Source organism: Tympanuchus pallidicinctus, unplaced genomic scaffold, assembly GCF_026119805.1.
Source record: "Tympanuchus pallidicinctus isolate F22 unplaced genomic scaffold, pur_lepc_1.0 scaffold32, whole genome shotgun sequence".
NCBI lineage: Eukaryota > Metazoa > Chordata > Aves > Galliformes > Phasianidae > Tympanuchus > Tympanuchus pallidicinctus.
In genome coordinates this window covers 1,620,976-1,634,023 of record NW_026294750.1, presented here as the reverse complement: position 1 = coordinate 1,634,023, position 13,048 = coordinate 1,620,976, and the positions used below count along the sequence as shown (strand labels likewise).

Sequence of the window (13,048 nt, the reverse complement as noted above, 5' to 3'; positions counted from 1 at the left end):
GGGGCTGCGGAGCCGCCGGAGTTAAAGCGGAGCTGAGGCGCCCGGGGCCGCCTCTCGCCGCATCTGGATTCAATCAGGGCCGCCAGCATTCCTGAGCGCTGAGCCGCTTCCGCGCTGCCGCACTCTGCGGCGGCCATGGGGCCCTGGCGCTGCCTGCTCCTCCTGCCGCTCCTCGCCGCGGCACCGCGCGCACAGCAGCAGCAGTTCATGGAGTACGTGGAGCGGCGGCTGGTGATGCTGGAGGTACGGGCGGGGGGAGCGGGGCGGTGCGGGCCGGGGATGCGGGCGCGGGGCGCGCGGCTCGGAACCCACCGTCACCCCTCGGCCGCAACAGGAGAGGATCGCGCAGTGGCACGATCAGAGCAGCCGTTACTCCACGGAGCTGCGGGACTTCAAGAACCAGGTGCTGGGCATGCTGGAGACGGCGGAGAAGGAGCGCGAGGCTCTGCGAACCGAGGCGGAGAGCGCGGCGGCGCGGGTGGACCGCCTGGAGCGAGAGGTGGATTACCTGGAAACGCAGAACCCCGCACCGCCCTGCGTGGAGGTGGACGAAGTGCTGACGGAGAAGCAGGCGGCCACGGCCAAGCAGAGGAAGAACGAGAAGTACAGCAAAGTGACGGGTGAGGGCCGCCGGGCTGCCCCGGGTGGTGGCGCGGGGTTAGCGGGCTGCCCGGAGCTTGGGCTCCGCAGCTGCATCCCGGGCAGAGCCGCGGCTGGGGGGCGGGGAGGGGGGTCCCCCCATAGGGGCTTCTGTGTGCCGCTGGGACGGCAGCGATGCTGACCGAGGGCAACGCGGTGCTTCTCCAGGGAGCTGCCTGGAGCGCCCCTGGGGTGCGAGTGCCGCAGCACTGAGGTGACACGGGGGGTGGGAGCGGCCCTCGGGCTCTGACCGCTGCCCCCCTCCACCCCCCTCGCAGATTGCAGTGACACCATTGCAAGCGTCAGAGCCATGAAGATCCTGAAGCGCTTCGGCAGCGCCGTGGGGCTCTGGACCAAGGATGCTGCAGGGAACTCCGAGAAGATTTACGTCTTCGATGGCACCGCCAACGACACGGTGTACGTCTTCCCCCGCATGCGGGAGTTCACGCTCTTCTCGGCCACGCGCCGTGCAGCCCGCATCAAGCTGCCCTACCCCTGGGTGGGCACCGGGCACCTGGTCTACGGCGGGTACCTCTACTACATCCGCCAGCAGGGCCCCTTCCAGGTGATCAAGTTCGACCTGGTCAACAAGACGGTGGTGGACAGCTCGGTGTTCCCAGCCGAGGAGCAGATCCCCGTCTTCGGCCTCTCCCCTTTCACCTACATCGAGCTGGCGGCGGATGAAGAGGGGCTCTGGGCCATCTACGCCACCAAGGAGAACGAGAAGAACATCTGCCTGGCCAAGCTGGACCCCGACTCGCTGGACATCGAGCAGATGTGGGACACGCCGTGCCCGCGGGAGAACGCCGAGGGCGCCTTCGTGGTGTGCGGGGCTCTGCACGTGGCCTACAACACCCGGCTGCCCAGCCGCTCCCGCGTGCAGTGCGTCTTCGACGTCAGTGGGACGCTGCCCCCCGAGGAGGCTTCCCTCGTGTACTTCCCCAAACGCTACGGCTCCCATTCCAGCATGAAGTACAGCCCCCGCGAGAGGCAGATCTACGCCTGGGACGACGGCTACCAGATCATCTACCGCATGGAGATGAAAAAGAAGCTGGAGGTCTGAAGGGCCCCTGCAAAAGCCTGGACTGATGAAATGAGGTTTTCTACTCTGTGATGCAATGAATAAATGCTATGCAGCACGCTGCAGCCGCCTGCTTGGGGGGAGTGTGGGGCGCTGGGGGCTGCAGCAGTGAGCTCTACGCTGCCATGAGCTGCCTCAAAATGTCTTTCCTAGAGGTTTCCTGAAGCTGTGAGTGCACAGTCTGGGCAGTGGGCTGGGCAGGGCTCTGGGCAGAGGTTGGGCTGGAGTTCAGCAGCTTCTGCTGCAGTGAGAGCACCTCTGGGCCTGGCTGGGGCATGGCATGAACAAAGCTGCAAGCAAACTGCACAATCCCTTAATCCAAAAGGACAACTGGAGGTTTTGCTCACATGCTGGCGAGTCCTCCAGCCAGCAGGCACCAGATGTTCCTCATTTTCTCAGTTCACGTCTAACAAAGCACGGTTGTCTTTCCTTTGCAGCCACAGTGGTGGCAGACCCTTTCTGCAAGGCTCCATTCCCTTAGTTCCCATTCCACATGGCAGTGCCTGAGTGTGGGGGCAGCTGGGGGCCACAGCCAACATGCACTGGGGGGGAACTGTCCCAGAAGGGCCCTGAGCATGAGGATGTGGCCTCAGCAGCCCCAGCTGGAAGCAGAAAAATAGATTCTCACACACTGCCACATGCACCTCTCCCTTGGGGGATGGAGGGTTGGGCGGGAGATGGCACCGATGCTCCACAACCACACCACAGTTCATTCTTGTCACAGTTCCTCCAGATGCCTGAGGATGCAGAAGTTGAATTTAGGATATCTGTGTGTCACGGAGCGTGCTTTGTCCGCAACAGAAATCAGCTCTGGAGACAAATGCTTGTGTGAAGCCTGAGCTGCTCTGGCCATTGAGGGTCGCCCCTGCTGTGGGGCTGCAGCTGGGGGTGGGTCTGGCCCTGAGGTTCCCCTGCAGCCTGTGGGATGCTGAGCTGCCACTCAGGGCTGACCTGATAGCTACCCGGAGCTCTTCTGTATGCTAATTAAATATCTTCTGCTTCCTTCAGAAAAATGCTTAAATACACACTTTGAATGAGTGTAATTGGATGGTGCAGAAAGTTCAACACAGTGTAAGTCAAGCGGAGAAATTATCCAAGGGTGAAGAGCTATGTGCACTGTCAAGTTAATTTATAGCCCTTTTCACAATCAGTAACTGCAGTAACAAATGCAATTTTCAGCAGTTGTACAGTTGTAAATAATGACGGAGCATGGTGGGGTGGTGCTGATGGGCTGACAGGGTGATCCTGGAGGTCTTCTCCAACCTTATTGATTCTGTGGTTCCATCCTAATGATTTTTTTAGCATGAATTAGAGCCGATGGAACGCCAGAAATCACCTTATAACCTGGAACAGTGGTCCTGCAATGCCCGTCTGGGAGGATGCTTTGGTGGCCATGGCTGCCGGGTTGTGCTGCAGCCACAAACTCCACACTGCAGCGCTCAGCTGGGCTCACCCAGTGCATGTGTGCTGAGATGATGTGTGCTGCGGTGCCTGAATTACAAAACGCAGCACTTACCTGGCGCTCCACGTCTCCAGAGTGCTGCAAGGAGCATCAACAAACGAATCCAGCACTGCTCAGACAGAAATCACACCCAATCCCTATGAGGGTCCCCAGCTCTGCGAGGGCAGTGGCATTACCCTGCTGTGGTGGGGGGGGATGGGAGATTCATTGCTGTGCCCTCACATCCCTGCTCTCCTCGACTCTGCAGCTCCTCGTGCCTTAATTGCCAAATATTTTATCTCTTTAAAGAAGCCTCTGTGTAAGTAATAATCCTTTCATCTCTCTTCTCTCAAAAACTATTTCCCTTTGGAAGGCGATCTGATAAAGTAAATTGAGAAGTTAAAGTGAGGACGGAGAAAGCAAGATCTCCCGTGGCTAATTCTTTTCTCTGTCTCATTCTTGAGCCTTTTCTGTCTCATCCTCAGCCTTTTTTTCTTGCTCTTTTCCAGCTCATGAGAGCTCTTGGAGTGAAATGATTCTGCAATAGGAAACTAAAATTAAAAGTGGGCAACTCAGAGGAGCGAGTTACAAAGATGCCATTGTACTGCAGCAGGAAGGGGAACAATCTCTCCATCTGACGCCCTCCTAATGGCTGCCTGGCATATGTAACCACAGCTCTCAGATCCCAGAGGTGTTTCTGCTCATGCAACATCTGCCAGAGGCTGATCCACACATGGGAGGGATGCTGCAGCCGGGGGGGTCCGTGGGGATGTGGGAGGGAAAGGAAGTGGCAGCAGCTGCTTGTCGTGATGTGCAATAAGCAAAACAGGGCTGAAAATCAAATCTTTGGATTCAGAGGTCGCAGCCCGAGGAGCTGCGTTTGCAGTGCATCTTTTCAGTCTTTCCTAGACAGTTTCAGGCTCTAACAAAGCTTGCTGTCGTTTCGGTACTTTGATCAGCCCACATATGTCGCTCCTGGCCATGCTGTCAGATTTGGGGCTACGCCAGGAAGGCCCATAGGCAGTGGCCTGTCCCGAGGGCTTTGTGCATCCTCAGCTGTGTTTAATGGCATTGTCAGCTCTGTTCTGCTGCTGGGACCTCTCACCTCCAGCCAAGGAAACCAAATGGGTCACAGTGCTCAGGTCTGGCCCAGTCTGAATGCAGCGCAATGCGGCCGTCCCAGCTCTTATCCTATGCAGGGCACTGCTTGGGCACCGAGGGGAAGGGCCTGTCAGGTTTTAGCTCCCAGAGACACCCTATAGCCAAATGAGCCCCTAACCACACTAAGTCCCTGGCTGTGCTGTGCCCATGGGGCCATTTTTGCTCACACACCCTATGGGGACATGGCAGCTCATGGCCTGCTGCTGCCAAACGGTTTGCTCTGGGGACCACCTTGGTTTGTGCTCAGCTCGCACCCAATTCCACATCTCAGAAAGCAGCTCTGAGTTTTAATTTCTCGTGGGTTTATGGCAGAAAATAGTGACAACGGGCCCTGCAGTGCCAGGTGGGCTCCGAGACCCCCACTCCCCAGCTGAGCTCCCACTGAGATCTCTGCAGTTATTGCTGATGCTGTAGTTGCCCTCATCTTGGCTTTGGGGCAGACTGTTTCCATGGCAACAGAATATGCTGTAGGATTTGCATTGAGCCATTCATGCCACCGTGCTTTATTGGCTTTAATGAACTGCCATCCTCACAGCAGCTGACACGGGGTCTTTGAAACGGATGTGCTCTAAATTCCCTACTTTTAATTGCAGCTGTGTGAGAGCATCGCATGCACAATTGTGTTTGCGTGGCTGTATTAAAAACATATAAAATAGGTAAAAGAAGCTAAAAGCAAAGCATTTCTTGAACATGTAATGGCATTGCCACTGGCTGCAGCAGTGCTGGTGATCAAGCAAAGCCATTGGGGACATCCCTGGCCCAAGGACCTGTGCATCCACAGAGAACCAAAGCCTGTTCTCCCAGGCTCACCTGCAGCACTGGTCTCTGCATTATCTTCTGAAAAATGAAGGATTTATCTCTTTTTTTTTTTTCTTCTTCACCCCCCTGTAGAGACACGAAGAAGGTAAACACCATCACAAAAGGAAAAGCTGTGACCCTGTGCCCTGGGTCCTGGGTCCCTGCTAGCCCTACAGGACGTTCCCCCCGTGTGCCCCAGCTGTGCAAGCAGAGATCAGAGGCTGAAGGCGCTGTGTTTGCATCTGGGAATGATGACTTCATAGTAACAACAGAGCTGCTGACCCCCAGAGGTCATTCTGTACTGATGTGTGCAGCCCTAACGCCAGAAGAAATGATCAATGTCTCATTGAGAAACCCCCTGGCAAAATGAGAAGCCCAGGGCTGAGATGAGAGAGATGAGTAAGATGGCAAACAACAAAAAGTAGAAAAAAGGAAGAAAGGAAAGAGAAGTGAAGTGAGCCATGCTTCTCTCAAACAAGCTGTAGTCACTGATGGGCTGTGCAGAGCTCCTCCGCCCCATGTCTGTACCCTTGCCATGAGCAGTCCAGCACTGTGTCACCCCGTGCCCCCACCATTAAAGCAGCAATCATTACATGCCAGGCCTTGCTGCGGTGCCTCTCAGTTTTCCCGCAAGCCTGTCATTGTTCTGCAAAGCTGGAGACCACGAGACAGAAACCAAATAAAAAGAGAGCATTTAAGGAACATGTGGGAGTGCTATTTTGTGTTTACTTTGTTTGTGTTACTCAAAATACAGCTTTCCCTTGCGGCTGCTTGCAGACGTTGCAGTGACCAATGCTGCCATGCGTGTGCTGCCATCCCCAGCCCACGCTCCATCACCTGTGTGTGGTCACCCCTCCCGCCATGGAGGTGCTCCTCCACACCCATCAACTCTGCAGTGGGTTATTATCATATAATTAAGAGAAGCTCTGAAAAAGAGAAGGAGCAATAAAGGCAGCTTTAATTCTGGGGTGTCGCTTGTGCCAGCTTCAGCTGTCCTCGGAGTTCTAATCCTGTAGATCAAAGGGAAATATCTGCACTTGCACAGCGTGTCTACTTTCCATTGGTGTGACCAATCTTCTTGAGGCGGTGACGCGCACACAATGCTTTGATTATCCCCTCCCCGGGGACAAGGCCAAATCTCAGCACTGAAAAGCAAAATGCAGGGCTTTGAGCCACCGAAGCGCGGGCGTTTTCGCTGGCGTGACATCCTGCTTTCCAGTGACAGTCAGCACTGAGCAGAAATTGATTATCTGTGCGAAGCAGTGATTAAAAATAGAAGCCGTGTGTCAAACCCCACGCATGTTTTGACTAAATCCAAGATAACGAGAGGAATGGATGAAAGACGGAGATTATACAGAGAGCACCGAAAACTAAGAGGCTGGGATTAAAGAAGAAAAAATATGCGTGGGTTAATGCAGTTAATGAGTGCTGAGTGCCATCCTGGTGCCCAGCTGGGATCGCAGCACTCAGGGCTCAGCTGCCACTCTGCATTCGCAGTACGGTGGCTTTGGTCTGCAGACCTGCATGAGGTCACCTCTCCTCGGTGATGCTGAGCATCTGGAGGCTTCATCCAGTGCAGACCAAAGCTCAGGGCCAGCAGTCAGCCTTCAGACCGCCTCTGTGGCCAGTAGTTTTGGATGGTTAAGACCTGTGCATCTTCGTGCTGTCCCTTGGTAGAAGTCCTCAGTATTCACTGCTAGAAAACGACTGCAGTTTTACCACTTTTCGTTTAAATGGGCTCAAAGCAGTCAAAATTGTGAGGGTTGGTTTTTCTCCCATCATTATTGCTTATCAAAGCGTGTGCACAGATCATCTCAGTTCAATGGAGAACTGTGGCACTTAGAGAGGGACCAACCTGGGGTCTGTTATCACCCCTTCATTACCATCAGCTGTGATCACTGCAGCCAGATGAAACCTTTTTGCTGCCTTCATGAGACCAGTCAGGAGTTACAAATGAAACAATTTTATTGAGTTTCGGCTTCTATAGCATGTAGCAGATGAAGAAGAGAATTAAGACACGAGGTGTGATGAGAAAGTACACATTTGTCCATCACTTGAACAAAGGATTTGTGTTACCCAGAAAAACGGTGCAAATAAGCATCCTCTGTGCTCACAGCAGTGATGCTCAGCCAAGGCTGATGCTGTGACATTTAGGAAAATGCAAACTGAAGCTGACTTGATGGATGCAGCTACCGCTAACCTGGCATGAGGGGAAACGCTGCCTTTCTAGCAAATTTTGCTTCAACTCGAAAGCAAAATATTTTAACTGGCTTGATTGAATTACGGCAGAACAAACAGCACTAATGCATTTAGCAACTGAGAGAGAAATCCAAGGTGTGAGAGGGTCCAGCTGCAGCTATCTGATAAAGATGAGCTCAACGAGCTGCTCCTGCAGAGCTGTGCTCACTGTTGGCCTCTCCAGCCCTGGGATCAGGAAAGTTTCATCTTTCCAAACTTGACCTTCCTCCAGGGTTTGGGCATCAAAACTCAATTCACTGGGAAGTGCTGATTGTTCAGGAAAAGCATGTGGCAGTTTTCAGCAGCAGCTGTGTTTCTGCATTACCCTTTTGTTCACCTCCTATGAGTGGGACAATGTAGGAAAGAAGGATCTAGTGTTCATGTGAGGATCTCACCTATTTTATATATAACAGCAAAGCACCGTTTCCCCTTCACATCCGAGCTCTGCTCACAACAACAACACAGTTCTCTCCACTCCAGGTAACGTGGTGATGTTCAGAGCAATGAGCAGCAGCTACAAAGGGCATCTTAAGAAAGTGTTCATGCAAATAGCTCTAGGGAGGCTTCAGATACAGAAAAGCAGGTTTTCCCCCTGAGGAATCAACAGCTTTTTGTTTTGTTTGAATATATGACAAAAGGAATTGGAGACACACACTGCACACACTTGTAACGGCTCATGAACACCTCTACACCAACAGGAGACCTGTACACACAGTGCTGAGCTCGGGCTGAGCCATCACAGCACTGAGCTGCTCACAGACCAGGAGAAGCCTTCCCACGTCCCCCCAGCTCTGACCCAAGCAGACCCAGCCTGCAGCACAGCAGGGCCAGGCGGCTGCTTCCCGGCCACGTGTGCTGTCTGTAGGAACTCAAAACATCTTTGCACATTTCCAGCCTTCGTACAGATTACAAACTGTTTAAGAGACCAAACTTCCAGCTTACATCTCAGTCTGCTTTCTTCCTCTTAATACGGGTCCGGACGGTAAAGCCACAAAAGGAACACATCACTTTGGGAGACCTATTAGACAAAGACGTGTTGACTACAGAACGGGTTTCTGCCTTTACTTACACAGGAACAACGAGGCTGGGAAGTCTGGCTGCTGCCCCCACCACTCAGCAATGCAAGGCTGAGGCTGCAGGCGCACGGTAACATTGCGGAGTCCCATCTCTGCACATCATGGCGTGGGAGGTGGTTTGGGAGAAGGACAGGAGCTCTGGCTGTCAAAGCTCGCTGCTCGGCCTTGCCACTGTGGGAGGAAAGAGAAGGGAAGCCTAAGCAGATGGGAGAACACTCTGCTTTATTCCTTCCGAGGTGAGTTTGCAGTTACGAGCTCTGCTACCCACTCATCCAAAAGAAAAATAAATAGCGTCTGCTCCATAGACAAAGTTTGTTCTCTGTTTGCCTGGCATCATTTCCTGTTTTGGTGCTGTTGTTTTGGTGTTTTATTTTAAGAAATGCCAAATAATTGCAAAAACCCTTCAATCTCTCTGGTCTGGCAGAAGCTGTGTTTGCTGTGTTTGCCAGAAATGTTTCTCAGAGTGAAAATCGGATCACAGCCAGTGGATGCAGTAAACATTTTCTTTTTTTGCCATAATTATGGGATCATAAATTATTACTCATCTGCCTTGGGGGCCATTATTATAATCCAAAGCCATTACTACTCAAGCTTTTGAGTACTCACCCATCTCGCTATCTTGCTTTATTAAATTCAAATGACAAATGATAGACGTCTTCCAAAGACAACAGGAGGCGTAATAGTTCCACTGCTCCCTTCTCCCCCAGATCAATTCCCTCCTCTCCTACTTAAGCAAAAACTCTTTGCTAAACAATATTAATGTTCCAGCATGTATGAATTTCATTTCTGTGGGTGAAAGCTCATTAGGCACATTGCAGCAAACCAGTTCAAGTGGAGCTAGTCATGGAGAAAAGAAACCACAGCAACGCAGTCTCCTGCCAAGCCCTGAGCACGTGCATCACCGTGCCGTGGAAAGAGCATCCACACTGCTCCAAGGAATGCTGAACCCTCCTCAGCAGCGTGCAAAGCAGAGGTTTTCATAATTATGATAAATCTGGGGAGGTTGCTCCTCTGGCGACATGTGCTTTTTGTAAAGGGCAACGTTTCATGTTACAGACTGTGAGCATGGGTGCAGATGGGGTTCTGCTGCTCGTGAGGCACGGCTCTGCTTGGCCCCAACATCCAGGGGTTCATTGTCCCAAGGAGGGGACAATCAAGAGCAAGACTGCAGCCAGCACAGCTCAGGGAGCCCAACACACACACACACAGATGCATTCCAGCCCAGCCCCAGAAAAATGGGCAGCTCTGCCCTCCCATCAGCACTTCTCAAGAGGAACCACACTGCCATTCCAGGCACATTTCTCACCCTGAGAACTGCCAGTAAAGCAGGGGAGAAGCAGAAATACAATAGAAGTAGGCTTGTAGTAGAGCCCTCAGCATGCTCCTTACACTGCTCTACCTGCATTCACAGTGACAATGCAGCTCCAAGTAGGTGATGGAAACATCAGAAAGTGAGCACTGGGGAACCTGAGGATACTTTTCCTTCATTTAATTAGGAAAAGTGAACCATTCATTCTGTAATTGTCAGTAAGAAGCTAGGAGCAGTTCACTGAAAGTCAAACATGCCCAGGAGCCCGGACTGGGCCAGTTTAGCATATCTTTAAAGATAAATGGTTGTTCTTCATTACGGGCAGGACTTGGCTCTCAGCACACTTGTCCATTTTTTATCTGGAGAAGCACTTTAAACACATAAATGCTCCCACGCTGAATGTCAGAGGTGTTTGGCAACATCAAAGCCCTGCTCTGCACTGCCCTGGTGCTGCCGCTCCATGATATCAGACTGCGTTTGTCTTTCATAAACAACAAAGAGATTTGCAGTTTTCAGATGTCCCCCTTCAAAGTCTGGAAAGATAAACTGTAATTCTCTGTTCCTTTCTGTAAACACATCACTTAACCCAGGAGACTGAGGTACTGCAAGGAGAGCAGTGCCCACTGATGATGGGTGCAGGTTTGTGTGCTGGCAGAGCGAGGGTCCTCTGCTCCCAAATGGCCTCTAGCAGCTGTGTCAGGAGGATACAATTTAGAAGGTAATTAATGATTCGTTTGCTCATGTTCTCTTCTTAATGATGATGGCCATTAAAGAAGCACAGTCGTTAAAGTTTGTTACTCACTGCTGATAAATATGGAACCACCAAAGACAGGAAATGTGACAAAAGAAAGCTTCCCTAAAGACCTCAACGATGGAGAAGAAGCAAAACTGCTCATACTGAAGATCCAGGTGATGCCTGCACCCAGAAGAGAGGTTTTGGGATATGTTAGTACAGCACAGAGGCCAAGGAAGAGGATGGAGCAAACAGAGCAGACCACAAGGATCAACAAAAGAGCAGAGGCTGCTCTCAGAGCTACGAGATGTGGTTTAGTAGCTTGTGGTACTAATAGGAATGGGAGGGTGGTTGGACTAGATGATCTTGCAGGTCGTTTCCAACCTTGTGATTCTGTGCTTCTGTGATTTGCTGGATCCTGGCAGCAAACGCTCAGAGATGAGGATGAGGGCTGCTCTGGATTCCAGCACAGCACAGACACAGGGTGAAGAAGGGAACGAGGGGCAGCAGCTCCTCCTCAGCATCTGTGCTCCAGAGCAGACAGACCCCTGTGTGCCCACAGCACTGACCCCACTGCGGCCATGGGGAGCATCCTGGGAGCCCCCTGTGTGCTGGGGAACCTGGAGGTGCTTGACACAGCACTGAATTTACGTCTCAATGATGCACAGATAGGGAAAACGTGATTAACTGTAAGAAATGGTGTTTCACTAATAATTTCTGTCCAGGATCTTGTGTCTTTTTTTTTATTGTTTGTTTCTTGTTTATTTGCTTATTTCTGTTTTGGTTGGTTTTTAGCTGCAGCAGAACTGCCAACAGCAGAACTAGAGCTGAAAAGGGCAAATAAATATCATTTGCTTGCTGGCTCTGTGCACTGGCTTGTGGCAGAAATACCAGAACAGATGATCAGAGCAGTTTTTTGTGATTTTTTTAAAAAATATTATTTTTTTTTTAGAGTGTTCCTGACCTGACCATGAGGGGTGAAATGACTCAACTTTTTTTTTTTCTTCCTGTTTCTGAAATCTTGGGGCTCAGCAGTGACCTTCGAAGTATATTTTAAATGGTGAGTCACCCTATATGCCTTCCTCTGTTTCTTCAAATTTCGTCATAAAAATTACATCCTTTCCTTCCCATTAATTCTCAAAAACATTTACAGGAGTCTTTCTTTCCTGCTCCAACCTGGAGCTGAAAAACAGCCTTGTGGAGCCGCGTTAATGACAAACTGCAGAAGGATCTCCTGCCCCTGGGTTGGACTTGGCAGCTGGTGTCACATCGAGAGGTACCACTGACCACGTGCAGCTCACTGATCCAACGAGAGCCCACTAAGCACTTCTGCTAAAACACAGCGGTCGCCGATCCCCAGCAGTGTGAGAGAGCATATGCTGCTGCCCAAACAGCTCTGACTCATGTGAACCGTGCTTATGTTCAGCATGAAAAGCCTAATGAGAGCCTGGCACTGCTCAGCACCCAAAGGAAATGCTACTGCTGCACACCAACTTCACATTGCTTCAATCCTGTTTTGATTTACACGGATCTACACAAGTGACCCTCGGTCGTGGCTCCTTTTTTACTGTGGTGGGGTTATATAGGTACTGTCAGAGCTCCGTAATCTGACGTTCTCCAGCCTCACCATGCATGGACACCTCTCACGAGCACTTGGAGAGGGAAAGAAACCTGCAGATGAAACAGGCCTGCCTATGGGATGGGCACAAACCAATGCCAGAAACCAGACTGATGAGAATGAACCGAAACGGAGCACACAGAGCACAGACTGCATTCGTGTCAGGGAAAAGAGCAGGTTTCTAACAAAAATAGGGTTTGCTGGATCTTAACTGAGACAGCTGTGGAGGACCACCAGGTCTCATATCTGACTTCCAGCAGAGCTCAGAATCTGAACTTCAAAGAGAAAATAAAGCTCTCTTTGTTATGAACAGCCCGCGGCCTTGAGGGGAAAAGCCTCCTTAACCCCAGATATAGAATTAATTGCATTTATTTTACTTCTGCTGGCTACAAACGCCGGCTTTATTTTCAGAGTGCCATTCTCCAAATCTCTCTCCTCCAGAATTTATTACCTAAATCAGATAAAAAGCAAACAATTCCATGGGAGTGTGACAAAATGGAGCCTGAGGAGGAAGAAAATGCCAGAGATGGTCAAAATGGCACTCAGGCATTTCAGCCTTATTTCACCATCTGGGTCTATATCCAGCGAATCTCTTTCTCTGCAGATGCTTGCAGCAATTACATTTGTTCTATTTATTCTCCCTCAAAGGCTTGGAGATGAGTCAACAGAAAAATCTTCTAGGATGAAAAAACTGAAACTTGAATTATGCGATACCCCTGGACAATTTGTTCTGCAATCAGAACAGCATTCTCTTTCCTTACTGCTCTGGCTCCAATTAAAAAAAAAAACACAAAACCATAAGAAAACAGTAATACAGTACCAGTCACATCTGTAAATACAGCCCCTTTCCTTTCTGCTGGCAAGCTCAAGGAGTTATATCAAGACTACACCAAGATGTTCAGCTTCTAGAGTTCATTTCTGCTGAGAACATTCCCTTGCCAGAAATCCCCAAGA

At 50.9% G+C, this 13,048-nt stretch overlaps 2 protein-coding genes across 2 annotated transcripts in view; one reads left to right on the top strand and one right to left on the bottom strand.

The window, feature by feature from the left end:
• The first annotated feature begins 70 nt into the window (after nt 1–70).
• On the top strand, nt 71–1,778 carry OLFML3 (olfactomedin like 3). The gene is made up of 3 exons (XM_052698126.1): nt 71–243; nt 335–620; nt 918–1,778. Exons 1-3 carry the CDS (start codon nt 136–138, stop codon nt 1,700–1,702), a joined length of 1,179 nt encoding a protein of 392 aa, XP_052554086.1. The 5' UTR covers nt 71–135; the 3' UTR covers nt 1,703–1,778.
• Nucleotides 1,779–7,067: 5,289 nt separating this feature from the next.
• SYT6 (synaptotagmin 6) overlaps nt 7,068–13,048 on the bottom strand; it is a 28,730-nt gene continuing 22,749 nt past the window's right edge. Inside the window, exon 7 of the mRNA XM_052698355.1 lies at nt 7,068–8,605. Coding sequence (XP_052554315.1) covers nt 8,534–8,605 — 72 coding nt within the window. The 3' untranslated portion in view covers nt 7,068–8,533. The remainder of the gene's footprint in view (nt 8,606–13,048) is intronic.